Raw genomic sequence first — 27,986 nt, forward strand, 5'->3', positions numbered from 1 at the left:
TAAAAACCTGCTAATACCTTTGGAAATGCTAAACTTTGAAAAATATTCCAGTTAAACCTGGTTCTCATTATTCATGCATCATATTTTCTGTCCTCTTACATTTTTATTGCTAGGAATATTTGCATGGAAATGGGATTTTGTTTCTCCAGTAGTTCTTAAATGCTCTGAAAAGAGAATATGAAACTCTTTTCTTCTTTCTCAACATAGCTGCTCCTTTGTGGATTCGGAGTTCCACCATTTTAGCTTTAGTGACTGAAATATTATCTTGCCATGTTTGCTGGCAGAGTGATGCAAGAATCATGGCCTGACCAATATTAATTCCTGGATAGAGCATGACTGGCTAAGTTTTAAATAGGATTTATTTCCAGCACCAGAGTCTGCTCCTGCCAGTGCCTTTTCACATTTATGGCAGACAAAAGTTAGGCAGCTGGTGGAAGGCTTTGTTGCTTGTTACTTGTCAAGACAATATGTGCATTAAAAATAGTCTACCTTGACTGCCATATCTCAGCTTGAGACTGTAGAGTTGACCACCGTAAATATTTTCTCTTTTCTTATAGAAGAAGCAAAACTGATCTAGAAGTCCCAAAGACACATGACATTTTTTGAGAAACCTTTCGCAATGAATTTCTGATGTCACATTTTAGTTGGCCGTTGTTAGGTGTCATGAAACAGTAGCTGTCTTGTCTGCAGTGTTACCCTTGGAGACTTCCAAAAATGGAATTATGTCTTTGGATTTAAAAATAGGTTATTTTTTAAGCAGCAAGGATGCTGTCTTCATGCAAATGCCAGTGGTAGTTTAAGATGTAGAGAATCATAGAATGGTTTGGGTTGGAAGGGACCTTAAAGATCACCTAGTTCCAACCCCGTGCCCTGGGCAGGGACACCTCCCAATAGACCATGTTGCTCAAAGCAGAGTGGTCCATCCATCAAATCCATGCCTTTCCAATTTAGAGACCAGGTTGTCGTGTGGGACAGTGTCAAAAGCTTTGCATAAGTCCAGGTAGATGATGTCTGTTGCTCTCCCCTTATCCACCAATGCTGTAACCCTGTCATAGAAGGTCACCAAATTTGTGAGGCATATCTTGCCCTTAGTGAAGCCATGTTGGCTGTCACTAGTCACCCCCTTATTTTCCATGTGCCTTAGCAGAGATTCCAGGAGGATCTGCTCCGTGATCTCTCTGGGCACAGGGGTGAGACCTGACTGGCCTGGAGTTCCCTGGGTCATCCTTTTTTCCCTTTTTGAAAAGGGGGTTATGTTTCCCCTTTTCCAGTCAGTGTGAACTTCACCAGACTGCCATGACTTTTCAAATACGATGGATAGTGGCTTGGCAACTTCATCCATGAGTTCCCTCAGGACCCGCGGATGGATTTCATCAGTTCCCATGGGCTTGTGCACCTTCAGGTTCCTCAGATGGTCTCGAATCTGATCTTCTCCTATAGTGGGTGGTTTTCTCATTCTCACAGTCCCTGCCTTTGCCTTCTGCGACTTGGGTGATGTGGCTAGAGCCACTGTGGCCAGTGAAGACTGAGGCAAAAAAGCCATCGAGTATCTCGGCCTTCTCCATATCCTAGGTGACCAGGTCTCCTGTTTCCTTCCAGAAAGGGCCTATATTTTCCCTAGTCTTTCTAGCCCCATAGAAAATTTCTCCTTAGCAGAAAATTTGTTTCATTTTTGCTACATGTGGTCGTTGGCTCTTCAACAGAGAGATTTTCTCTCTCCCCACTTCCCCACCCTTTTTATTTTAAGGTGAAATTAGACAAGAGAACTCAGAGACCGCAGTGACCGAAGTCCTCATATAATAATCAGCGGTTTTAATATTTTCATACAAATGATAAAAAAAAAGTTATGGGTGTGTATTTTGGGGGAGGGGGGCAGGGAGGGAAAATACGTAAATCATTTGCAAAGTTTCATCTGGTTTACGCCAAAAGAGTGTGGTGTTGTGGATTGGTTTGATTCCTGTGAATGAAAAATTTCTGTTAGAGAACAGTTGTCTCAGAAAAACTGACTTCAGGTAATTTCTCTCCTCGTTTCATGAATTAGGTGCTTTGCAGCCTTTCTGTTTTAAAATGTGTCCTAAAAGTTATAGTGATAGTGGGCTACCACAGATTAGAAATCTGACATCAGAATGTGAGCAAGACTGTAAGAGTTGGAAAGATGATTTATTGGGGAAATACATGTTTGTTTGTTTGTTCCAGTCCGTCATCAAGATGCTGCGGGAACTCATTTGCCAAGTACTCCTTTGCTTATCACCCTTAATTCTTTCTGTCTCTTTCTGTCACTTCCAAGTGTAGCTGGATGTTTGGTTTTTTTAAATGATCCATTAAATTTTCATTCTCTCTCTCCCTCCCGCCTTGTTCTTTCACCAGGCCCCAATGTTTTCTTGGTCCCGGCTGAGAGATGCTGACCCTGTTCTCCGATGTGAAATGGCCTCTACTGGGGAGGTATCTTTTAGATTTGCTATTTTTTTTAAACCAAGTTGCCTTTAAACATCGTGAATCTTTGAAAGTGATCTTAATGCTGCCTGAATCATGATGGCAGCTGTAGCTTCTTCAGAAAATTGAAAACATCTTTCTTAGCCGTAAAAACACGTAGTCCTGGAAAACCCAGTTTATTCAGCCACTGGATGTCCCTCTTTACCTGCATGTCGGCTCCCTGAATTGGACCTGGTCTGTGTGACAGCCTGAAATGAGTTCATCTGAGAGCTGTTGGGTTCTGGGAGGTTCTCAGTGCATCAGTCCGTTTTATGAATCACCTGCTTCTAGACAGACAAGCGCTTACAGCTTTCAAAACCCCTCATCGACACATGCCAGAATAGCAATATCGAGACTCCAGGTCATGAGCGTTTGGTCTTGGAACGTGCTAGTTATTTAAAGGCAACAAACGTGTGTAGTGATATTTTTGTTGTTGCCTGGTAACTATTGAGGCAGGTCCCAAGGCGCAAAAGGCGAGAAAGAGTGAATAAAATGTGATGGCTGCAGTATTGACTGTTGGTAGGATGCGGGGGAGACTGGGCTGCTTTACCCACTCTTCTACAGCAGGGCTGTGAGGGGCTTCTGCGACGTCTCTCTGGCGTGCGCGTGGCCAGCTGTAAAGGCACAAAGCTCTTCCTCTTCCTGTGGAGGCTCAGCACTGATGGGAGCCCTCGCCCCTCAAGGGGTAGAGGTTTCCATCTACGGCGTTTGAAGAGATATTAAATCATCAGGCACAAAGAGGTTTGTTTATGAGTTATTGCTGAGCTGTCAATAGCTTCCGTAAATATACCCTGTTACTCTAGAAAAGAGTTGCAATAGCAAGAAACTTATTCTGGGCTAGAAAGCGCATTTGGGAGGTGATTAAATACTGAGGCAAGTGGGTTAGACTTAACTCTGCTCTACCACAGCTAGGCAGGTGTCAGAGCCTGGACTGCTCCGTTTGATATCAGCTTGGGTATGTCTACTTGAGCTGTTTTCATTAGGACAGACTTACCATTTTAGTATGACAAAGCGCTGTACCCACATACACAGTAAGAACAGCCTTCGGTCTCCTACATCTCTCCAGAATTGCTTTATTTTGCTCTTCGTAATGTGTGGGAAACCAGTATTGCAGAAGATTTCTTTTCAGTGTAGTTAACGGGCAGAAAAACACCAAGTCACTTCCATGACTTCCTTACTTTCAGAACAAAATTGACTACACAGACACCACCCTCCACTCCCCACCTCCCCAAAAAAAAAGAACGGGATAAAAAATGTAGCTAAGGGCAAGAATTATTTTTCTGAGCTTTATATGGAGTTAGAGATTACCTTGGTCATAAAGGAGGGGTTATTAACTTTTATGAGTTGGAAAGATCCATATTCACAAATGCCATAAACTGTGACAGTTATGGAAGTCTTCCTTATGAGTGAAGTAAGGATAATAACTTGCTTTGGGTAAAATGCTCAATTATTCCTCAAAGACGCTCTTCCCACACATGGCTTGATTTGGGCTTGAATTTGTCACATCTATCTGGAAGTGACAAATTCCAGTATTTAGCTGGAAGTGGTGGTTCCCACAGTAGTAGAAGACACAGTGGTGGGGATCCCTTTGAGCATCGGGGCTGTTTTGACCATGCCATAGGGCTAAACCTCTCCTGGCAGGCTGGAAACCCCTGGTCCAAGCTTACAAGGCAGCAGCTGTCCACCGCCCATGGAAACCCCTCAGCTGGATACACTGTGGAACACACTGAACACTCAAGGATGAGTTTTTAGAGAAAAGCTGAGATATACTAGTTGTCATGATTTTTTTTTTTTTTTATCCCTGCCCTTGTGGGATTTTTGTTTGGTTGGTTGTTCTTTTTTTACTGCAGAAGATCTGGAAAATCATCATTTGTTCTTCTTACGTGAAATGCTGGTTTCTGCTCACCATGGTAACAGTGAGACCATGAGTGTGAGGGCTCGCTCTGTGAGGGGAAGGGCCATAGAGGAAAAGGGGAGAGCAATTCTCAATCATCCCCTTCATGGCATCTGTATATGTGTGTACATTTGTTATCTCAAAGAGGAAAAACTGTGGCAGTTTCTGCTTCTGGCTGTTTTTCAGCAAGTGTGGAGTTGGCCAGAAAAAGTGAGGGTTTTGGGTTTTTTTTTCTCTTTTAACTTTCACAAAAGCACATGCATTCTTCCTCTTGTCATCGGAATTCCAAATTTTGGTAAGAAACACGGTTTAGTTCTTTCAGAAGATCATTACCGTATGACAGCAGCCAAGCTCCACAGGCAGTTTTGAATGATGGAGAACTGCTAAATGATTTTTATTGATTTCTTTATCAAGTTTTTGTATATATAAAACAAATTATTATGAATTGGCATGATTGCTTTGTTGTTTTCCTAAGAATGTTTTACTTGAATTTCGTACATCTGTGGACTTTTAATAGAAATGCACCTTTACCATGGTTTATAATCCCAAGAATCGCCAGAAGTGCATGACAGCACCAGTGTTGTCTCACCCAAGTTTGCAGCGTGCGCACAGAGAAACCTGCCTGCACGCAGAACCCTCCCTGGTATTTAGCATTAGATAATTTTAAAGAATTTGCAGTGCACTCACAAACATTGGAGCAGAGGCTGTGTACAGCATTTCCATAACTCAGCAGAATCAATTCTTATTACTCTTTGGTGTGCTGTTTGAAACTAAAACGTTGCTTATTCCTTCGTTATTGCTTCATTAAAATTATGAGATTTGTCTGCAGTGATTTTCTGATTCATTTCCCCCCCCGCCTGCAGACTCCATGCAAAAGCAGTCTGATTCTGCATGAAGAAGTCAAAAGAGCCTATTTAAAATGTCATTCATGTTTCTTTTTAAAGCAGTGGTTTTGGGTTCGTTTTCATTTTTTCCCCTCATGCAACCTTCTTGATGCCTTTCCCCAGGTCGCATGCTTCGGGGAGGATGTGTACTCTGCCTTCCAGAAGGCTATGCTTGCCACGGGGTTTACGTTTCCTAAAGAAGGAATTTTGATTGGAATCCAGGTGAGTCCTAAAAATCAAAGCTGAGAAAGGACTGACACAGAGGAACTCGTTAACTGTTGCCATGTTTTCATTCATGTGCCTTTATGGTTTAAATGTGTTTCTGTCCGATGCAGCTTGAAGTGCAGTAAGACAGTGGGGAACAAACACCACGGAGAGATCTTTACTGCATTCCCTGGGGCTGGCCTGGGTTTTTTCCCTCTGGCTCCTGATAGTTTCTACTGGGAGCTGCAGAAGTTTGCTGGGGTCCAAACCCCAGGGATTGCTGCAAGCAGGGGCATGGGATCAGAGAGTTAGAAGCCACCTTCCTGTGGGGAACAAAGCTCGTAGACGATGAGATCAGAGAGACGTCCCAGTTATCGCTCAGAGCCCCTCCTTGCTCCCTCCGAAGTGGGAGCCCTAGGGATGCTACTTTCCAATCCTGACATATAAACTCCCTTCACTTGTACACTGACTCTTGGCCTTTTGAAACCGGTTCCCCTCCACTCCCCCCAAAAGAGTGAGACAGTTTCGGTACTGCAAAGCGGGACCTGCTAAGCTTTCCCCATAGAGGCATATGTTTCATTCCAGGCAGAGCTGTATCATCATCCAACAGTGTAGAAAACATGATGATCTTAAGGTGTTGTGGGGTAATTATTGGTGTAACGCTCTTAGGCCTCCACCAGGTATGGCACTGTTGTGTTCCTCTCCTCATCCGAGTCACGATGGGAATATACTTGAGTGCAATGGGGTGAGGGATTAAAGGACAACAGTCTTCACCCTGCAGCCTGCTGGCATGGCTGCCTAGAGGCATGGCTGCCATTACTCCTTTCCCTGTTTGATGATGGTGCACAGCCAGTATTGTTGCCTACCATGCAGCTCCTATCAGCTAGGAGGAAGTAGCTCAGAAAGGAAGAACCAATGCTAGTAATGTTTCCGGTTTCTGTATCTTGCCAGAGCGCTCTCCTATTGGGGACTGCCTCTCAGGCACATGTTCTGCAGGTCCAGTGATTCCAGACCAGAGCTGGGACTTTAGGGTTTCATCTCTTGCTGTCAGCATCCCTCGAAGTTGCTATATGTGACAGAAAGTTTAAATGGTGTCATTATGGGAATGTCCTCCAGTGCAATGGTTTCTGCAAACAGCCTTTACGTGAGGGAGCTCCTAATGGGTTTGCCTTAGGAACCATTCGCAGTTCTGTATCTGTAGGGAGGATGTGCGTTTCAGGACGAAAAGGTAGCTAGGCAGAAAAACAAAAAGAGTTGTTTCTTTATCTCAGGACAGTTACCAACTGCAGGAGCTGCTGAAGTCAGATACACTTGTAAACTTTGAGATGTGTGTATGTTCCTCAAAAAAAAAATCAGACATTTCAACTGCAACTAGAACATTCTTGAGCCCCATAAAGACAACTGATTGCCTCGTGCCATTTTCCTGTTGTGCTTGTAATAAACGTATGCCCTACATGATTGCATAAAGCCCATAAAACAACAAAAAAAAATAGAATAAATGAATTTTCCTGTCGAACAGCTAGGGTGTGAAAGATGTGTTGGGCGGTCTGTGCCAGCAGAGGATGTGAAGGAAGTGTGTGAAAAGTGGCCAGAAAGGAACATGACTTCTGCTACCACAGATTACTGCTTAGTCCTTAAATATACACATATATACACACATCTATGGGTTAAAGCTGTTGCCCTTAGTTAGCTCAAATTCGCAGAAAAGTCCTTGCTTGCTACCTAGATAAAGTTCAAAAGTTCAGTATGGAACTTTGGGCAGGTGGTACTGTATGTCTACTGTGTATCTAATCATTGCACGTTTTAAAACAGCATTTTAAAAAGGGGAAAAGAAAAGTCAGGAGAAGAAAAGAGGAGGGAGCCCAGAGTTTAAAATTTAAGTCTATTTTCCCGGTAGCAACTAAAAGGGAACTGGCAGCAAAGAGTAATTTTAGCTGTAGAAAGCGTTTATGTAGCTTCTGTGTCAGTATCTGTTAAACTGAGCCAAATGTTCTTTGTAAAAAGGTCTTATGAAAAAAAAGGAAAAAAAAAAAAAGACAAAACAACCCCAAAAGTTCACCCCCTCAACCCCCCTCCAAACTTTTAAGTAACAAGATTCCGTCCATTTTAATGAGTGGTTTACAGTTCATCTTCTTGCAGAAGAGACTTGAGAACAATGGATCAATCGCTTGAAGGTCTCTCTTCATCTTAGCATATTTCTTATATAATGAGGCTCCAAAACAAGGAGTGTAAAGTTAACGCTGAGAACCACGTGCTGCTCCCTCACCACGCTGGAGTTTGTCGCCCACCTGCTCTCCAGGGGTCTGTTTGGGAGCAGAGGGAGGTGGGGCCTGGTGAGACCGGGCGGTGCGGGGCCGCCCTGGGGCTGGCGCCTGGGCCTGGAGCGGCCTCCCCGGGCGCCGCGGGCCGAGGAGGGGGGAGCCCTCGCTGCGGGCCGGGGCGGGAGCGGGCTGTCACCACCGGCAGCATCGGTCTCCTGTTAATCGCACGCATGAGGTCATCTGCCTCAAACTGGCAACGCTGTCAGTGTGTCCTCAGCGGGGAGATACAGGCTCAGAAGGACAGATAACCAGGTTGCCGCTCTCCCCATAATGTTTAAATGTCGTTGCTGTGAGGGGGTGACGAGGTGGAGGTCCCTCCCTGGGCGGAGGCCCCTGGCTTTTAACCTTCAGGATGGTTTCTGCGAGCTGTTCTGGTGCACTCGGGGCTGGCTCTCGCACAGGTACACCAGCCCACGTGGTTGTCTCTCAGGAAGGTGCTGTGTTTTGTCTGCAGTGGATGGTGAACTCAAAACATACCCCGCTTTCAAAGGCTTCGTTGCTGCGTGACTAGCGGCTCACTCTGATTTTTAGACTGGACTTTTGGCTCTTGCAGAGAGAGAAATAAGAAGCCAAATGGTTGTGAGTTCTGCTTCCCTCTAAAGTATCTAGGCGCAACATATTTAGTTTATTTGGTACACTGCATCTTTATGCCATTGCTAATAATTATGTTGGGGTGAGAGGAGGCTTCCTTCTTGAAGGTGGAAGTCAAATAGATGTAGTTAACAATAGTAGAGAGGGAGATCTTAGTTTCCTTGCAAACGTTTCGCTCTGGATTAGTTTGCAAATCAGGAGTCAAATGGCTGTGCTGCAATCTGCCGTCCAAACAGGTTCCAGTATGCCCAGGTAATGAACCCAGCGCTGCTGAGGGGCTTCCACCTTGGTGTACTTAGAGGTCGCTGTTCCAGTGGCAAACCTACTGGGGCCACCCAGAAATGTTGCGAGCAAAGTAATCCTCCTCAAGGTCAAAGAGACGAGCACTCCTTGCCACCTGCGGGACCGCATGAGGTAGGCTGGCAGCCAGCCGGGACTGCAGGCTCCCTGGGTCGTCCTTCAGCTGTGAGCACGCCGACATTGCACAGGTCGAGGGTCCCCAGGGTTTTGAAGGCCTGATGCTCCCAGGGTAAACGGAGTACAGCTCCCGTGTTAGACAAATGAGTCTCTGCCAGTTTATGCAAGCTGATAATCTGACCTCTTTTCTTGTCACAATTTGGGGAAATCTATGATGCTGAAACCCTGAGCCTGCCACTAAATAATTTATATTTTAAGCAAGAGGAGTTGAAAAGCTCGTTTTATTTTCTTTCCTGATTGGGCTATTCAGTGATATCTCTGGGATGGAGTGCATCTGTCTTACATCTGTGCTGGTGACCACGAGATGCGGAAAGCATTGATGGAGTATTTTATTTTTAAATCCGAGCACTCCAAGTCTGTTTTTCAAGGTAACCTTCTGCCTTGGTTCCTTAGATACCAGATTTTTTGCATGCTCCACAGTGGATTTGGGTACAAAACTCAAGATTATCACAGGAGATGATGGGGCTTCGTTTTGAGCTGGTTTTAGTAAGAGCTAGTCTAGCTGTACTGAATTAACTGAGGACGTAGCCCCTTACAAATAGTAAGGCATGCTAGCAAACATGAGAGAGAGGTTATAGGAAACAGAACTTTTCCAATAAAGGAAAAAAAGTACAATTCTCCTACAATAAATATCTTCCACTAAATAAATCTGCTTGTACTTTTCACCTTTAGTAACTAATGGTTTCTTACACAGGTTCTTTCAGTCAGCTTGTAAATCTGAGGCTGCTCCGATGCAAGCTGACAGCTGTAATTTCTTTTCATGGAGAGGCTGTTTTATGTGTCACAAGTGTTCAGTACATGTTTGATAGAAGTTTATAATACTGTTGTGAAAGCCAGTCCCCCTGACCAGAAGGCAGAACCGTTCTCTCAGACTGGGAAGCTGCCAACGCTGTCACATTGTATATTTATATTTTCCAGTTAGCATACAGAACGAGATGGCTTTCAGAATGAGGTTCTTTCTGAGTGCTGGGGAAAAATCGTGTTGACTCCTTTTCCTCAGAGGAAGTTGTTCACCCTTCAGAATATTGCGCGCTCACTCATAAAGGTTAAGCTATCAGTAGCTTCAGCAGCAACAAGGGAGCCTGCAATAATCTTACTTGCAAATGGCCAGAGCAGGCTAAGGTTAGAAGCAAGGTTTGGCCTGCCTCGGTGGTGAGAAGGGCATGTGTTGCATCTGGTCTTTGCATTGCTGTACTTTCAACATCCCAAACAAAATTATGCTGGTATCAAATTTTTACTCAGCTGTTACTCTAAAGTGGCTTGTTCAAGTGCAGATGTCTACGGGAGGTCATATTATCTTCTTTTAAATCATGTTGGATCTGGGTATACATTATGAGAGAGTCTTTCAAAGGTGCCCTAAGTACCTGGGCATTCAGGGAATAGGGTGTCCCAGTCTCCTGAGTGGTTTTGTGCTTTCCACTTCCATATGCCCGTGCGAGTTAGAAATGAACACATACGCGGGCTCTTGTTCATGTGAATTTGCAAACAGAGCATCCAAAGGCAGCCCAAAGCCTGTCCGTATGTGTTATCTGCCAGAAGAGAAGGCCAAATGTTTGAGCAATGATTGAAAAAAAAAAAAAAAAAAAAAAAAAAAAATTTAATTAAGAGCAGAGGAGACTCTAGTTGGTGTATTTGAGAAGGCAATTGCCCAGATATTTAATACGCAGTAGTAACTCTTCTGTAGCTGCAGTCAGACTTAGTATAAGAACACTTACCCTGGTGTTGTAACAAAACATGTCTTAGCTGGGAGGGACTTAGGCTTCAGGAGCCAAACAGTTTTCTTGGAATGGCACTGTGCAGGCACATCCAGGCATTTCTGCACGCACACACACGCTCTTGGCACAGGAAGGTTTATTTGCCTCAGCACAGTCTGGAGAGGCTTCATGTTGCCCAATAAAATCACCATTTCTAAATCCTAGCTTTGATGCTGTATCTAATAAATTTCCTTTTTCAGAAGTCCTTCCGCCCCAGATTCCTGAGCATAGCAGAACTGCTGCATGAGGAAGGTTTTAAGGTAGGTGTTTTCAGTTATTTAAAGCTAGAGAGTTTTCAAAATCTGAAACATACTTGGCCTGCTACAGGAATGGGGAACGTTGGAGTTTATTTGGAGGTGGAGAAAAAAGGACATTTTCAAAGTACATCAGGGATTTTTAGCTGAGTGATCCGTAAAGTCAGTAGGTATCACCCAACTGAAAGTTTTCCTGGTTGTTTAATTGAACATATGGGACTGTCATGAGGGGAAGGACAGCCCTGGCTCCACTATCAGCGTGCAGCTGGAATGTCACATTATAAACTCCTCGGAGTTCTCCAAGTAGCAAAAACGCCAGCAGGATGCCATGTACGACAGGAGGGGAGGAAGGGGAAGCCGTTTCTATGGAGAAGGTCTTTACACTGCTTCATCTTCAGTGATATTCACGAGCCACAGACACATGAAATTTGTGGTGTTTACATCCCTCCTGTAGCTTTTCTGCATTATTGTGCATCCGTATCCCTACGGAAAGGTAACTAACAATGCAGGCACAGAAGACTGGTGAGAGCTTTTTAGTATGAAGTATTTAAGTACTATTTTCCTCAGTGGCATTTTGAAAGGCATCTGCCTTTCAAAACTTAGCGCTAGGCAAAAAAAAAAAGGCAACTCCCCCCCCCTCCCCCCAAAAAAAAAAAAAAAAGAATTATTGAACTAATGAAAGTCAGAGGGATTTAGGTTTTCCTAAGCCACTTAACTGCTTCTGGATGTGTTACTACCATTCGTTGACTGTCATCTGTAGCAAATCACAGATAACAGAAAGCTGGGAAAGTCTTGCTGCTCTCTGTGTTTCTCTGTGTGGAGAGATACCCTCCTGGTGAAAAGTGCCCTCCAAAATCAGCTGTGACAACCACACTGTGTGTTGGGCCAGACCCATGTGAATGAAGTTAAAAGTTTTGGTATTGTGGAGCGTCCAGTAAGTAACCTTTTTTTTTGTTTTATTTTGTTTTGTTCCTTAACAGCTTTATGCCACAGAAGCAACCTCAGACTGGCTCAATGCTAACGGTATCCCAGCAATTCCCGTGGCATGGCCATCCCAGGAAAACCATAGCCCGAGCCTCCCCCTGGTCAGGAGGTAAGAGCAGTACTTACCCTGTCAGATTTGTGTTGGCAGCCAGGGCAAGTTGCTGGCCCTGTTGAGATCAATGATAGTCATTTAATGGGACTTCGGATTCAATCAAAGTTTTGTTTTACCTGATTCTGTCTGGAGTTGCCACAGCAGGGAGGTTTCAGCTTAATTAATGAACATCTCATTGAACAGACCTATTTAATATGGCTTGGATGTATTGCTCCATGTTACGTTTTCACGCAAGGATACGTGGGATCTGAGTGTTTAGCCTTTAATGACAGTCAGTCATGCCTTTAACAGTGCGGAGCTGTATGAAGGCTGAGTATTGCTTTGCATCATTGAATAGAACAGAAATGAAGCCCAAATTCCTGAGTTGCAGCTTAGTGCCTTAGCCCCTCAACTATCCTTTCTTGGGATGTAAGACTAACCTCAGATGAAACTTTTCAGTGTTGTTTACCTGCACGCCTGTGCTATTCATCATAGATTTTCATTAAGCAAGACACACTGTGATACTGTCTTGGGCATTGTCTCTTCAGGCTGGTGAAGGATGGAAAAATAGATCTGGTGATTAACCTGCCTAACAGCAGCACCAAGTTTGTCCATGATAATTATGTGATCCGGAGGATGGCTATTGACAGCGGGATTGCTCTGCTCACTAATTTCCAGGTACTTCCCATGTTGTTCTTTCTCCTCTTAGTCATAAAAGCCTTCGGAGCTTTCAAGCACTTGTGACCTTAGATTCCAGTCTGTTTGGACCCTCATTATCTCTGACAAATAACTATGTGCCTGAAAATCACGGCAACACAATTGTTTGAATGTATTTTCTTTTTGCTACTGTACAAAATAACATTGCTCAGAGTAAAACAACAACAAAAAAGAAAATCTTGAGTCCTGTACTGCAGCTGAAGTTGTTGCTGTATTATTTTCACTTCAGAGCAAACTTCTTGCACAGGATTGCCTGGAACGTGTTTAAATTGTGCATGGGAAGAGATTTTTAGTGGGATGTTTTTCCAGTATGGTCCTTAAACCTCACAGCAGGAAGTAGCTGGGCTTTCTTGAATGATCCTTGGGGCAATCCAGTTCCAACGTGCCATCCAAGTGGAATTGCTGCCTGTCCTGTTGTAGTCCCCGACTGCCAGTCATTGTGTGTCTGTAGCTCCTGACAAAGCACTTTCCCATACTGACAGGGGAAGAGATATTTGGTAATGCAAAGTGGGACTCCTGCTGCCAGCAGTACCTTGACTTCCTTTGCAAGGGGCTTTAACTGTCACAAAAGAGCCTCATCTCCCTCTTGTTAAGCACAGCAGCCAAATGCCTGTTGATTTTGGTGGGCGCTGACATGGAACCTGGTGACTTGAACCGGGGTCCAGCTGTGCAGAATCTTCTGCTGTGATTGGAGTGAGTGGAGAGCAGAGAGAATGCCAAGCTGCAGGTTCAGAGACAGGATAATGCCAAACATGATTAGCAGGAATGGGAAATTGAAGACACATCCTTTGCCTACTAGCAAAACACACACTGACAACCAGAACAGGGGTTCCCATCCGAAATTTATTACCACACCCGCTTGATGCATTTCATTGAACCCTTTTGATAGCAGAGTTTTAATCTCTGATTTTGAGAGAGGAAAACAACACCATGTTCTCTTAAAGGCTTGGGTAAAACCCATCTCTTATGGGACAGAGCTGTCTTGCCAAAGAAGCCCGGCACCTCTGTGTCTCTCCAGATGGACAGGTAGGCTCCAGAGGGCTGAGAGGGCTGGAGCCAACACCCATGCACAGTCACCTTCAAACTTGTGTTGATTTGGATGGACTCAAGGACTGGACCTGCAAAGGGTAGTTTCGGGGTGACAGTGTCGAAGCGCGGAGCCTGCTCTCTTACTCAGCCTTATGCAGAAGGCTTTGCAATGCTCAGTCCTCCTCTGCTTTATATTGACAGGTGACAAAGCTTTTTGCTGAAGCCATCAAATACTCTGGGAAATTGGACTCCAGGAGTCTCTTCCACTACAGACAATTTGACAATGGAAACACTGCGTAGAAGAACTATCTCCAACCTGCAGTCTTACTGCTTCTGGCATCACAAAAGAGAGGGCATATCTGATCATCCACCTAACCATTTTTCCATGTATTTTATAGCATCTGCACTGATTGTTTTTCCAAATCACACAAACTAATTCCTAGCCGATACTTTTGATGGCTCATTGGAAAGCTGTCCTCTTCCCCCGCCTCTCCATTTCCACATGGGATCAGATATTAGTTACTTACTAGATGGGTAGATCCAGACACCACCATAGCAGAGGAAATGAATGAGATACAAGTGATCCTACCTGGGGGTTGTTCCTTCTTTTCATAACCCAACCTGTTCCTCCTTAGAAACACCTTCCTTGGGTCCATAATCCCAGCTATTCTCATGCTGGACTACTAGATCCTGCCCCAAACTCCCATAGAAAGACATGTAGCTTTCTCTTTCCATTGCTGATTGTTGAGGATTTTACGACTTGATGTAACAATTAAACATCCTCCTGCTTGACCCACCCAGTGGTACCATGGATGCCTGCCACGGTGATGAGTGTGACAGGAGCTCTTTAAAGACAGATGAACATGAATTCCCCACGATTCCCTGCAACAGCTGACAGGCATGATGCAGCTACTTTTTGTTTGGTTTTTAACCCTAGCCAAGAATCATCATCTTCAGCCGGTAGAGTTGGTGGGAGAGGAAGTCTGTATGTGTGTGTCCTGGAATTGCTTCCAAGTTCTGGTCAGTCCTTCGGGCTATTACTATTTTTTAAATTCTGGTTCAACATTCTGAATTCAGGCGGCTGTCCGGGTATCACAAAGGCTGTCTCTCAGCTTTGTGTCTGGCTTCAAAAGTGGAGAACTCCCTGAAGACTCCTGTGTGTTGCTATCCAATGGTTTGTGCCGTGATTGTGGGCATTAAAATTGAACCCTTTCAAAATGAGGTGGAAGTGTTGCAGTGCTTTACCCTCCCCCCCCCAATTAAGTGACCTCTTCACTTTTGCTCCAGCTTTCTCTGCTGCTTTTTCAACTCTTGCAACACCTGCAAATGCTGTCCACTGTGCCACACGGTGCATGTTATCACTTGCTGTCTGCATGGCAAAAGACGTCAGCAGCTCTATGGCCAATGGCCCTGCATCTAGCGGGGTCTACAGTGCCGGCCTCTAACGGTTTATCAGCTGAGAAACAGCATGTGTTTGTCTCTTTTCCCCCATGTTGCAGCATGTACACACCACACCCTGGGTTCAGGAAGATTCAAAGTTGGACAATTTCTCTGATACTGGCGAGAATAAACTAAACTGGGGGATTTTCCTCCAGCCACACTCTGCCTGAGGTGATGGACCCAGGGCACTGCCAGCTTGTAGCTACCCACGTCTTATGTATCCCCCAATAGCCACAGGCTCTGCCAAGAAATACTCCTGCCAGCTAGTGCTAGATACGTGGTGGTGCAGCTGGGTACCACCCAGCAGTGCTTTTTCTGAAGCTTTTAACACTGAAAGTAGTGCACTCTGGGCTGTCTTGAGACGAGCAAGCCTAGGCTGCTGCTTGCATTTGCTCTCGAGTTGCTGCAAAGGAGCTTCAAGTGGAGAGAGAAAATAAGGGCAGATGGATAGCCTGGGGGTTTTAAAATTAATGCTAAAACATTTCAGGAAGGATATAAAATTTGATGAGAGTTGTTACTGAAAAGTGCAAAGGAGTGGGCAGAGGCTGTGATGTCTTTGGGTGCCATGGGACTCTCTGAACAATTGTTTCAAAGTGCCAAGACCAAATTTTGAACTAAGTGTGGACTTTTATTTCTGATCTTGTTGACATCCCAAGGGCTCTTGTCATGGGCATTTCTTCAGTACTGACTTTTGTGATTAATACAACTATGCCTGCTGTGCATAGGAAGAGTTTTGCACTTTTAGCAATAGCAATATTATTGAAAAACAACAACAAAAAACCAAAAAAACACCCAGCCAAAACTCCAGAAGAGCCTGAAGCCATCAAGTGTTCACCCATTCATTTGTGAAATGGCTGACTAATGGTGGTTAATGAAGCAACACTCTAAATGCATCCTGCACCTTTTTTTTTTCAGTGGCAAAAATCCCATTAACAACTGGTGTCATCTCACATCCTCCCACCCTGCTTTTACCTCTAGTAGTGAACAAAGCGACATCTTAAAACATCTGCATTCTCTTGTTCTTCCTCTTCTATTTTTTTACTTCTCTTGTGAGCTGAAAATGAAATAAATGCCCTGGATTGTGACAGCTACTCCTCCTTAAATTGTGCGTGGCCTGGATTCTGCCATTCTTTTTTTTAAGTTTTTTACTTTATTTTTATTTAAAGCTCTGATGAACACTTAGGAAACCATCATTCTTACGTTTGACAGCGAGTGCATCATTTAATGTGGAGCTGCTGTGTGCCTCAGAGGTGAGGAGGTGGTGGGAAAAGAGCAGCAGGACACAAAGCGAGTGCTCTTTCTTTTCGGCTGCACAAGAGAAAGGAGAAGGCCTGAGCCCCCAGGAGGGATGTGGGAAATGTAATTGAAGAGCCAGGTGACAGAGCAGTGGGCTAAGAAACATCAAAGAGATGGGAACTTTAAAGAAGGGACTACCAGTTTTGGAGAACAGGAAGACTTTTACTGCTTTTAATTCAGCTTAACCAGTGCGCCTGCCAGTTAGCTCACAGAGTGGGTATATGGGTATCTGTACGTTCCTGGCGTTCCTCACTGCAGCAGCCGCAGGTACTTAAACCACAGCTTCTTTTGTGTCCACAGACTCTTGTAGAATTAGAGTGGAATTTAGTAGAAAAACACACCAGGGCTGAATATATGCTGAGTACTCTGTAATTATGAAGTCGTGTTAATGTTTTGCTGCTAGTGCTAAGCACTGGTCCCTTCCCCACTCCTGTGAAGCAGGTGACACTAATGTCCTTCCACACTTTGTCAGACCCATCTATATGTGTGTGTGTATATATATAAATAATAGATACTGTCCCCTGAGCTGTCTTTTCCTCTGTCTCCTTTTGGTGTCTCCTCCCCTTCCCTGTTGAAGAAAAAAAGTTCTTTTTGCTCGTACTGATGCAAGGTGAAACTCTAAGTCTTGTCATGGTCAGAAGGAGCCAAGAAATCATCGCCCAGCTTACCTTGTACAAACACTGAATGCTGGCTGAATTTGTTTCTCGATACGCTTTTTTTCCTTTTGTGTAATGAAGATGTGGACACTGTAGGAAAAGATCTTTAAGTATCTACAGCTGTTGGGATCAATGCAGGTCTAAAAAAACCCAAACAAAATTACAATTAGCATCCTTTGTACCAAGCTCTTTTTCTTATTAATCTTGGGGAGGGTGACAATGACAGATGAAAGAGGATGCTGTTCCGAGCAAGAAACTTGCTAATCTACGAGCAGTTATTTTTTTACTGTCTCTAAGAGAGGGTTGATAGAGAGACATGTGAAGGTATAAGAGAAAGTACAAAGCACAGCTTTTTTGCTAAGCACAAGAAAAGGTGGCAAGAGCCATGATGAAATATGAAGGGACCTAACTTTTAGGAACAGAGGTGGGCTTTTTCTCAGTAATCAGTCTATTCAGCCACTCTCCGAGGCCATAGCTCTCCAAGTGTGCCAAGGGCTGGGAAGCTCTAGAGGCTTGATTTCCTAGGAGGCAGTGCTGAATATTGAGGTCAGGCTCTTTATCCGGTTGATCACGTTTCTGGATTTACTCTTCTGCAGTTAGCACCATTTAAATCACTTGGAGATTGCTCAGGCAGCCCCTGCAGGGGTTAGTAGCAAAGCAGTGGTAGTTTGGCACGTTGAAAGCAAGAAGAAAAGAACGTAAGAGAGTGAAGATAATTTATTGCTACCACTTTCTTCTTTCCTGGTAGAGGTCTTAAAACACAGTGAGATGAAAGCATAGGCTTTATATAAGTGAAAAAAAGTAAGGAACCTCTTTGCTCTGAGACCACTCAAAAGAGTTGAAATCAGGTTTCTGAAAGTCGTAGGAAGCAGCCAAGTAGGAAAGATTCCACAATCTGCAGGAGCTCTTGGCAGTGGGCAGAGAAATAAGCCTTGCTTGGCTTGCAGGTTGCGGGGTTTTCCTGGACCAGATGTTGCCACCAGCCTGTAAGGCATCTTGTTTTCCTCCCTCCACATACTAAGTATATTTTGCACTCCTGAGGTTTAAAAGCCTAGTTGTGTGTTGGTTCTCTGTGCTTGCATCACAGGCATCTAGGAGTCTGGCTGGCAGCTTAGCACCTCTATATCTTCATAATAAAGTGACCCGTAAGAGTAGGGAAGGAATTGGAAGTTAGCACTGTATGAAAACCCGCACCGCAGCGTGTGTGCCATACACACCCCCTGCTGCCTGTAGCCCAGTTGGATGCCAACGACCACGAGCAGGAGGGTGGGCTCATGCAACAACCAACAGGAGGTGGTAAAAGGAACGAGCACCTCTGGCTCCTTCTGTTTATAGTATTTATAACACCAAATCGTAGTCAGAGCAGTCCTGGATGTTGGGAAGCTTTCAGCAGACGTAATTAATACTGCTGTTGTCTGTGCAAGGACAGGAGGTGCTGCCATGCCACATGAAGCATATGAATGCTACTGCTATAGTCATCTGCAGGATGTTGAAATCTGCTGTACTACAACAATCAGCTGCCAAATAGTACCCCAAGCCTCTGGTTTTCTTCCTTCTGCATCTCAATGTCTAACACCGCATAACAGAATTTATAGGGAATAATCTAGTTACGCTGTAACATTTGTTTCACCCTTATGTTGAAGAGAATTTAAATATGAACCTTTTAATGGGTCCTATTTAAATGGAGAACATGAGATTTTGTCATTAACTAGGTAGGCTAAACTCTCACTCATCCTCATAATTAAAATATATTGAATTCTGCAGACTGATAATACCAATTGAGATAAACTCTTTTAATTCAGGGAAGTTTGTAAAGATGAAACTGAGAGACAAAAGCATTTGTTGCAAATTATGTTCAAGCTTTATGATAAAGTACTTTGGGGAAAAGATGAGTAGGGGAAAAGGTGAGTAATGCTGATGCTTTGGGAATACCATAAGCTTGGATGAATTCTTTGGATTGTCTAAGACAGTATCCAGGAGCAGCAAGTACAGCTGTTTTGCAGGGAGCTAAAAGAAGTGGCAAGAGTTCGTAGTTCTGGCAGAATTCATTCTCCCAGGGAAAGTTTCTTGTTATTAAAGGTCAATTTTTTACTCCTGTAGCAAGAAGTTTCCTAATCTCCATGGATATGGGGTTTTGTCAGTCTCCGCAGAGTTGCTTACACTAGTGCAAAGCCAGCATAATGTTGCTGTGGTGATTTTACACTGCTTTTAGCCTCTGGTGTAAATGATTGCCCAAGATATTCATCATAGAGAATCAGGCACCTTTTCAGGAAAAACATTTGCTCTTCCAGCTCTAGACAATCTTGTTCTTTTTTCTGACTTCCTGAGCATTACTAAATGCTGCCAGGCTCTTGTCCTTCAAGATCTCTTGTAGTAATGAGACCTCATTATAGCTTAAAAAGGCCCTCTGCTATTCACCATCTTTGAGAGGCATTAAAATCCATCCCCTTATGACAGAAGCACTTGGAACAACTCTTAGAAAAGTGTGTTATGTTCTGACTAAGCATCATGGGGCATGGAATGAAGTGTTTGCTGCTTTTTGTGATTCATGGGAGGCAGAATAGTGGAGGTGAAGCGGTCAAAAGGTGACCTTTGCTGAGGGTTACACCTGAGCCTTTAGTCAAATGTTGAATGCATCGATGTGGCCAGCTGGAAGCAAATAGTGTGTTCTTACTGCCAGCAGGTCTCAGTTCTTGGTATAGCCTGAAATAAACATTGAAATCTTTTGTGGTGCTCTTCCAACAGCTATAAAAGTACCAGGATTTATCCATTTTGCAGCTTAGCCTGAGCTGTTGATCCTGAAACGAAAGTCTCAGCAATGCTGTGTCATTTGTATCTTGTTGGGAGATGCTATGTGGGTACCCAAGCACAGGGTGCCTCAGCAGTAGCGTCTGGTGGGGAGTCTCTGCTATGCAGTTTTCATATGGACGGCAAAACATGGCTGTTAGAGCTTGGCACAGATAAGTCCTGTGATGGTGGTGAGGAGGAGGTGTACGCCCACGTTACCATGCAAGGTAGTATAGTAGTGCTGTTCAGCAGCTGAACACTGTGCAAACCAGACAGAAAATAGAGACTCCTACGGACACTTAGGCACTGGCCCTGAAGGGCACAGGCAGAGAGTACAGGGGAAGAAAGACGGACGTTTAAGTCACTGGGCAAATTCCAGATTCGTTAGCTTACGTTTGTTAGTAAATGCTTTTAAGTAATTTCTGGTAGATACGATAGCCTCAGAGGTTGTTATACTTTGAAAGGGCTGGAAGCTATTGCAAGTGTGAGAGAGGTCATGTTCTGTAGCTAGCTGGGAGAGAAACAGGTGAGTGGGACATCGAAAGGAGAAATAGAAGAACTTAACTGACGGTCCTTCTCCATCCTCATGCAGATATGCTGCTAGACTGGAGGGGAAGTACTTCATTTTCTGTTTGAAATTGCAGCAGCACCTGGTGCAGGGAGAGAGTGAATATGGGCCACATCAGCACAGAGCAGGAGTCACCGGGTTCTGCTGTGCTCTGGGTTGCCACCACTCACTCCCCAACGAGAGCACTCATACAGCACCTAAATGAGTGTGTGGCAAAACCACCGCTTGCAATTTCCGCTCTTACTAGCGTGAATGTACCTGAAATGAAGCTGGAGACATCCAGCTGCTCTGAGATGAAAGTACCCCTGAACAGATAATAAAGATCTGAGACCTCAGCAGAGAGGAGAATGCCAATTATATAAAAGCATATCCAAGAGTTTCCTCAAAGATTGCATTTCTGTCCTGTGGGATCTAAACTTAGCGCAATAGCACTATTTCGTATATTAGTGTAAGCCTAGGCATCCTTAACCAAAAGCTGATTTATTTTTTTTTAAATTAACTGCAGAAAAAACAGCCTCAACAAATTCTGTTCACTATCTGCCATCAAGAAAAGCCTATTAACAATAATTGCTGGGTTTTTAGTTTTCAAAGAACCCATAATTAAATTTTATTGTCTCATAAGTGATTAGAATTAATTGCTTCCACACTAGCTCTGGTGCTCATTATCTGCTTTAAATTGGGAGTGGCTTTTCTGCAGAATTCCTTCGTTTACCACAATCCTTTTCTGTTACGTTCCTTGCCAGAGAAAATCCAGTGCAAAGGCTGTTCACTCTAAGGAATTACTAAAAAGTGATAGGTGTTGATTTAATGTATCTTCTTCAACACATCAGGATTAACTAAACAGAATGGCCTCTCCTAGTGTTTAAAGAGAAATGTTATGTTTGTCAGAGAAGAGGATGGAGAAAGCCATTTCCACATTGGTTAGGTTTTTCATGCGTTAAGACTGTGGGCCGTGTATGAATTCTTTATTAAATGGTTTTCTGCTGCTACTCTGAGAATTAATTCTGTGTAGAGGGGAGGATGTATTACAGATTTACTCATGTGTAACCAGAAATAATGGTAGTTGTCTTTAGTTGCTGTTACGATGATTTAAGACCCTCTTCTCACCAATTTGCTAGATGTGAGTCTGACCTTCTGACCATTAAAGCTGTGACTTTTATTAAGCTTGGACACTGGGTGGGACTTGCAAGTTCTACAGACCTCCTAAAGAGCCAGGGTATGCCTTGTTGGAGACCAGCCACATCTCATTCTCTGTCCATATACATTCCTTGCTGGTTGGACTTTGCCCAAGCAAAACCCCCTGGCCATTGGACTTGCAGTATCATACCTACTTTAATCTTCCCAAGGGCTTTTCTAGCCAGCAGGAAGGGATCAAGGTGTAACCCCTTGTCTTCACCTGTTACATGACCTTCCTTCACTGCTCAGGGTTTGAGTTTGTTTTCCCTTCCCACATAGTAACTATTTGCATCCACAGGTGTTTGGAAGAGGAATTTGCTTTTATCCCACATTAGTTCTCTCAGATACTACCTGGCTGGGCCAAGGTCTCAAGGCTCATGTCCAGCTGTCTCTAAGCCATCACAACAGCTTCCAAAAGCTATAGACTAAGGGCCGTGCTCAGCGGTACTGCTCCTGGGGCTCAACTGAAGAGCAGGGCTGATAATGTCCTGATGCTGCTCCTGATAATGTCTTTTGTGGGTCACTCTCTGAAACACAAATCCTGCAGCCTTTCCCTGCCGTGCAAAGTGGAGGGTTTTGGCCTTCCCTCTCTGATATTAACCCATAGCAATGGGCAGCAGTATAAAACCCAGTTAGGCAGAGAACGTCACCCACCTCCACCCCCAATTCCACTCGCATGTGGTGAGAGGATGACTTAAAGGATGCCTGAATCCTTAGGGGGCACCGTGTAACGCATCTGGTGAATGGGGTTGCATAAGAACTGTATAAAATAGAATACTACAGTGCTTAATACAGCGTGACTTCACTCTTAGGCTGTATTTTTAGAGGGTTAGAGTGCTTTAGAGGATGCATTTATAATAAGGAGATGTTTTCTCTCAATGCAGGATGCTGCTTTAATGGAAAAATCCTATGCAATTTTCATACACTTGTCATTATACAAATTATGTAGAGTATTAGGCCCTTTGTTTCAAACTGGGAGAGTTTAGCAGACAAAGTCTTGCTCCCTCTGAATTGTGATAACTTCTGGAATTGAATGGATTTAATTTAATTATCCATCCCATGGAAAATTATCACTGTCTATTCAGCTCTAGGACATAGCAGAAGGCAGGAGTGATTTGCTCTGTAGAAGTAGTGTAGTCACAGAGAATTTATGTGGACAGTTTCCAGTCCAGCTGAATTACTTTATATATGTGAAAATATTAATAAAACGTTTTTTATTAAAATGTGCTAATGGCATCAAGGAATGCCCTCAATTGCTCAGTTCAGCAGCTAATCTGTCTATAGACGCTTGGGGAAGGGAGACCCTCAGGAAGACCAGGAGGTTCTGCTTTATAGAGAATCTTGAAAAGTTGTTTTATGGTAGAATACGTATTTACAGCATTTTATAATTAGCAGCACCACGTAGCACTTTGATCCCAGCTGGAGGGGATTATGACCTTCAGCTCCTCCTCTGGGATGCTGTGATTTATGTCACCCCCCTCTAGCAGGAAACAGGTGGGGCAGGCTGGACGATGACCTTTTCCGGTGTGTCTGCCCAGAGCTGCTGCTCAGTGGTTGTCTCACACGCCCCCTAAGCGCAGGGTTGCCTTATAACATGAGGAAGGATTTTTTTTCCCCGCCACGGATGCCAGTTGTGCCACTAATAGTGGTTCGCCTTCCCTGCAAACCTCTCTCTAGGCAAGTGACTGGGAGCATTACCTGAAGGAGTGATCTGCTGTTCCCACGGCTGTACCTGGGGGTAGGTGTAACCCAGCAGCTTGGGTGCTCATGAGGGGTAAATCCCTTTGGTGACTTTGTTGCCTTAAGCGGGTCAATAGTCTAAATTCATACCTGGGGGCAAAGGGATTGTTGTTACTCTGGACCAGGACCCCAGCCTGAAGCTGCTGGGGTGTTTTGCTGGCTGGTTCCCCGGTGCCCTGGCCAGTCCCCGCCTGTGACACCTCCTGCCGGCGCAGTGCTGGCCAGCCACATCGCCGCCCGCTGAGGAACAGCGGCCACACCAAGAAATCTTACTCCTTCCCCTGCATTTATTCCAGTGTTTCTGTTAAAAAACCCAACAGAACAAACAAAAGCCACCCGCAAGAAAAGAGGGGATATATTTAATCATCTTTTCAGGATCGTTTTTGTTTATGTTAAAATGTATAAAGAAAGAATCTCCTAAAACCAGACTCTCTTCACAGTAAACCAGGTAGCAGAGTGCCACTTCATTTTTCAATAAATTACCAATTTATTCTTCTGAATGTGGTAATAAAAAGAGATAAAAGGACAGGAGGAGGAAAACTTGGGAAGTTTATGTTTACTGCCAAGCGTTTGGTTTTACATTTATCTCATGGAAAGTAACTCTGTATATCATGATAATTGAGTTCCTCTGGAAAAAAGGGCTTTGCTATGAAACAGCATCTTGTGCTAGAGGAGACTATGCATGGCTTTGCCACTAAGTAAGACATTATCTTTTAAATCAATGGTTTAGGCTTTTTACAGTGTTCCTATTTTGTGGTTTGTTTGCCCAGTTGGTGGGCAAACAAGATGGGCAAGCAAGGTCATGGCATAAACAAAGGCAAAATGTTTATAGTTCCCTTAAAGCCCAAACAAATCATCACTTGTCTACCACCACTCCAGACTAAGTGATTCCTGAGAACTTTATGGAGTGAGGGCTTCCCCTCACCCCGCTTGGTTCCAGCAATTTGCTTGTTACCGTCTTGACTGGAATGGTGCAGAGAGGGCTCTCCCACACTCCTGACCAGGGACTTGGATCCACCAGATTTTTCCTTGGCATTCTGGGACAGGAAACAAGGACTGTCAAACAGCTGAGATCTTGAATTTTTCTATCATTTAACACAACAAAAGCACGTTTTGTTGCTGGTGTATTTTGGAAATAACATTTGTAGCAGTTCCTCTCTGAGTCAGTCAGAACAGAGGATGGGATTGTGGCAGGCAATAAAAAACCCTGCTGCTCCTATAAGGACTTTAATTACTCACCTCGTTACAGGTGAGACCAAGGGAGGCTGGCAGCAATGCCAGCTCCAGCACAGCTGCGAAGGATTTATTTTTCTCAACGATGAGTGGAAAAGGCTGTAAAAATACTGTACAAGGTTGGCTAATAAACTGTATTTTATTAGCCATACTTATTACGAGTGTTTACAAGCTAGTGTGCTGATAGGCATTTTGATGAGATGATAGTATTCCTTAATTGCAATCATTCTGGGATTACAAAACAAAGGATAGAAAGCCAGAAAGCTGGAAAACATAGCATATGCATATGGCAGGTCAAGATTTATAGCCAGCTAGTGAGTAGCTAGCTTGGCAGCAGGTACTCTCAATTGTTACAGTGCTGGCCTCGTCAAGTCAATTGTGGCTTGTTCAAAGCAGATTGATAGTGCTGATTTGCGGATGTTTGTGATTGCGAGGAAAGTGAATGTGCTTTATCCATGGATCTCCTTGGAGCATCTCCAGCCCCTGAGGTCTGGTAGCAGACCAGCGAGCTGACAGCATCTCCTTCTTCTGCCTCTGGTTTCCCTTGGTGTCTGTGGTGGACATAGGGAGCGGTGAAAAGGCCAGGACAGCCTCCCCACACCATCTCATGCACCAAGTCCCTTGTCAAGTCGAGACTCAAACTTGGGGGTTTTGAGTCCCATTCTAACACCACCAAGCCTAACCGTGGTTTTCCTTCTGTGGAGTTCCCGTTCAATTTCCCTTTCTTAACGCCTGCTAGCAAACTGGCATCTTGCAAGTTGGAGCCATTTTCTAGAGTGTTTCCAGTGCTCCATCCTAGGAATGCTGCTTGGTTAGAGGTTGCAATGTGCTCGCTTGTTGGCAGTGTTACATCTCAGGCTACAATACACCAATAGTCCTATAACCAAAGTAATGACAAGCTAGTGGGAAATTAAGTTTAATCTGAGAAGAGGCTCTGTGAAAACGCCTTTGTGCTCAGTGTCTTTGCCTCTCAGTTTATTGCCTTTCAGTCACACAACCAAAAACGTGCTCTGCTTACAAGCAAAAAGGTTTTGCCGATCTATTTTTTACCATTGTGCTTCCCTCTTGCCCTGCCCCTTTGCTGGCAATCCTGCAAATCCAGCCTGAGTTGCCAGGGTCGTGCTGGTTTCTTTACTTTGTGTGCCTCATCTCCAGTAGTAGCTGTTCTGCAGGCAGGCCGCATGCCCAGCGGCAGTGCTGGTGGCCTGCTGGGGGCTGCTGGTTTGCCCTGGTGCATCCACTTGCTGCTGAAGTACGAGCCGTGAGCAACGCGTGCGGAGCAGCAGCTCCGTCCTGCTCCCTTACCTGTGGTGCCTCCGCAGTTCGGACAGCTAAAAGGGGGAAAGGGCTGTGGAGAGCAGATAGCATTCAGAGCAGTACTCGCCTAGGACCAATTTTTTCAGGAAATGAGGTATGTAAAGGTGCAGATCAGGGGAAGTGTCATAGCTGCGTGCTTTTGTAAATCATACTTTGTACCAATGGCCGTTTTAGGAGTCTTAATCCCATTCAAACCTTGCCTTTTATCTCAGTCCCTCCCTGATAAAGAGGAAAAAGCAGGTATGCCTTGTTCTGTTAGAGTGCTGTAAGAATACATCTGTGAATATCCACAACAGGGATGAAGCTTCTGACTTGAGGCCTGGTGAATCCTCTTGGGAGACTTTCCATTAATTTCTGTGGAGATCAGATATGAAAGGATCAAATAGATTTGTAGTTTCTCTTCTCTCCCTGAGCTGGCTCTCTTTTGATTGTTTGCATCTGGAAAAAGAAGCAAGAATATATATCTCCTAATATTTTAGGATGTAAGCAATGGCTACCAGCCGCCATGGGAGTGTAATGCATTCATGAATGGCATAGTAGGTGTTCACTGTATTTTGCTATGAAACAAGTAGCACCAATGAGGTCGTCATCCAGTTAAAGATGTGGTCCGTGCTGCCAGACATCTCTTTGCCAAGACAGGATAAACAGCATCCAATTTCTGGTTGAGCTGGTGGGGAAGTTTGCGTAGGGTGTAATTATACTAACCAGACTTTTACCAGAACACTTCCGCAGCAATCAAATGGCTGATCGATATGTTCTGTTTGTGAGGGCTTCTTTTGTCTGGTTTTGGCAACATCTTAGAAATTGCATGTGCCTGATCTTTTATTTTGAGAAGAAATTGCAGTTCTCATCAAACTTCAAATAGTGGTCTTGAAAATGGTTTTGGTTTTACAAATGCAGCAGAAAAGCCCTCAAATCTCTTAGCATGAGTGCTGCAAGAGTGTTTGTAAAAAGAGGGGCTATTTTTAAAGCTGATAAATTAAAGACAATTTCAAGCAGCTTTATAAAAATTACTTCTTTTATGCCTAGTGGTTTATGCCTGGTATCAGATCTTCAAACTATACAAACAGGTGGAACAGCTGGGCCATCTCACTGTCCTCTTACCAAAACCAGCCTCCAGCCAGCTGCAGAGCTGGATATTGCTCACCATCAACTCTGAGAGGAAAGCAGACACTTTATTGAATCATTGGTGCCCCATCTTTGCCTTAAAGGTCACCTACCTACATATCGAGTAAGTGCAACCATATATAGTTGCAGGGCAGCTGGAAGACTTTTTTTGAGAGAACAATGCATAAAAAAAAGAAGTCCAGCAAAACTGTCTGCATTTCTCACAAATGAGGAGAGTCCTCATTTCCTAATGAACAATCTTTGTGCTTCTTTCTTCAGTTCAGGGAGTGCAGCGTTCATTTGTCTGGCTGAACAGAGAAGGAAAATAACAAGCAGGGAAATTAGGGTTAGGTCTGTCAGTCAGTAAGTACTCTAAAGCTTGAAGTTAGGAACAAGTTGGTCTGGCTTGTCTGATGAGTGTGGTGAGGATAGTGGCCATATGTGTTAACACCTGCACTGGAGGATCTAGGGCTAATCACGCCAAATGAATGAGGCTCACACAAATACAGCTCTGTCTCCCTCCATATGCTGTGTGTAAAATTGCAGGTGGCCATTATGATATGGGAAGAGGACTTATGGCTAGTGATCTACAGAGAAGAGGTTTGTCAGACCTTAAATTTAAGATTGAAATTTAAGAGCAGGAAGAGATTGAGACTAAACCCCCAGAAGGTACATACACTTGGTGCAAAAGTGGAAGTTCCATAGTCGCGGAGCTGGTGTCAGGTCAGTAGCTGTGTCTGCAGAGCATGTTGTGCTGCGTCTTGTGGTTCTCAGCACTGCTGACAGCAAGGGAGGAGAAGGGAAAGTCTGTAGAGATAAAGGACTGAAACTTGTGCCTTTGGAATCCTACTGCAATACTAATTCTAATACTAATCCTGTTCTGCCAGGCCCACTTTTCTGTCAGGGCATATAGAGGGGCTTGAGATCACCGGACTTTCTTATGCCTACCTTCATGAACTCAGGGGTTAGAGCTCCACGCTGGCATTCATCCTGC

The 27,986-nt window shown here is 44.2% G+C and overlaps 1 protein-coding gene across 1 annotated transcript in view; it reads left to right on the forward strand.

Moving 5' to 3' along the window:
* CPS1 (carbamoyl-phosphate synthase 1) overlaps positions 1 to 14,868 on the forward strand; it is a 108,041-nt gene extending 93,173 nt beyond the window's left edge. Inside the window, exons 35-40 of the mRNA XM_054207993.1 lie at positions 2,368 to 2,442; positions 5,374 to 5,472; positions 10,798 to 10,857; positions 11,832 to 11,944; positions 12,475 to 12,604; positions 13,874 to 14,868. Coding sequence (XP_054063968.1) covers positions 2,368 to 2,442; positions 5,374 to 5,472; positions 10,798 to 10,857; positions 11,832 to 11,944; positions 12,475 to 12,604; positions 13,874 to 13,972 — 576 coding nt within the window. The 3' untranslated portion in view covers positions 13,973 to 14,868. The remainder of the gene's footprint in view (positions 1 to 2,367; positions 2,443 to 5,373; positions 5,473 to 10,797; positions 10,858 to 11,831; positions 11,945 to 12,474; positions 12,605 to 13,873) is intronic.
* The last annotated feature ends 13,118 nt before the right edge of the window (positions 14,869 to 27,986 follow it).

This window comes from Rissa tridactyla, chromosome 7, assembly GCF_028500815.1.
Source record: "Rissa tridactyla isolate bRisTri1 chromosome 7, bRisTri1.patW.cur.20221130, whole genome shotgun sequence".
In the NCBI taxonomy this organism is placed as follows: Eukaryota; Metazoa; Chordata; class Aves; order Charadriiformes; family Laridae; genus Rissa; species Rissa tridactyla.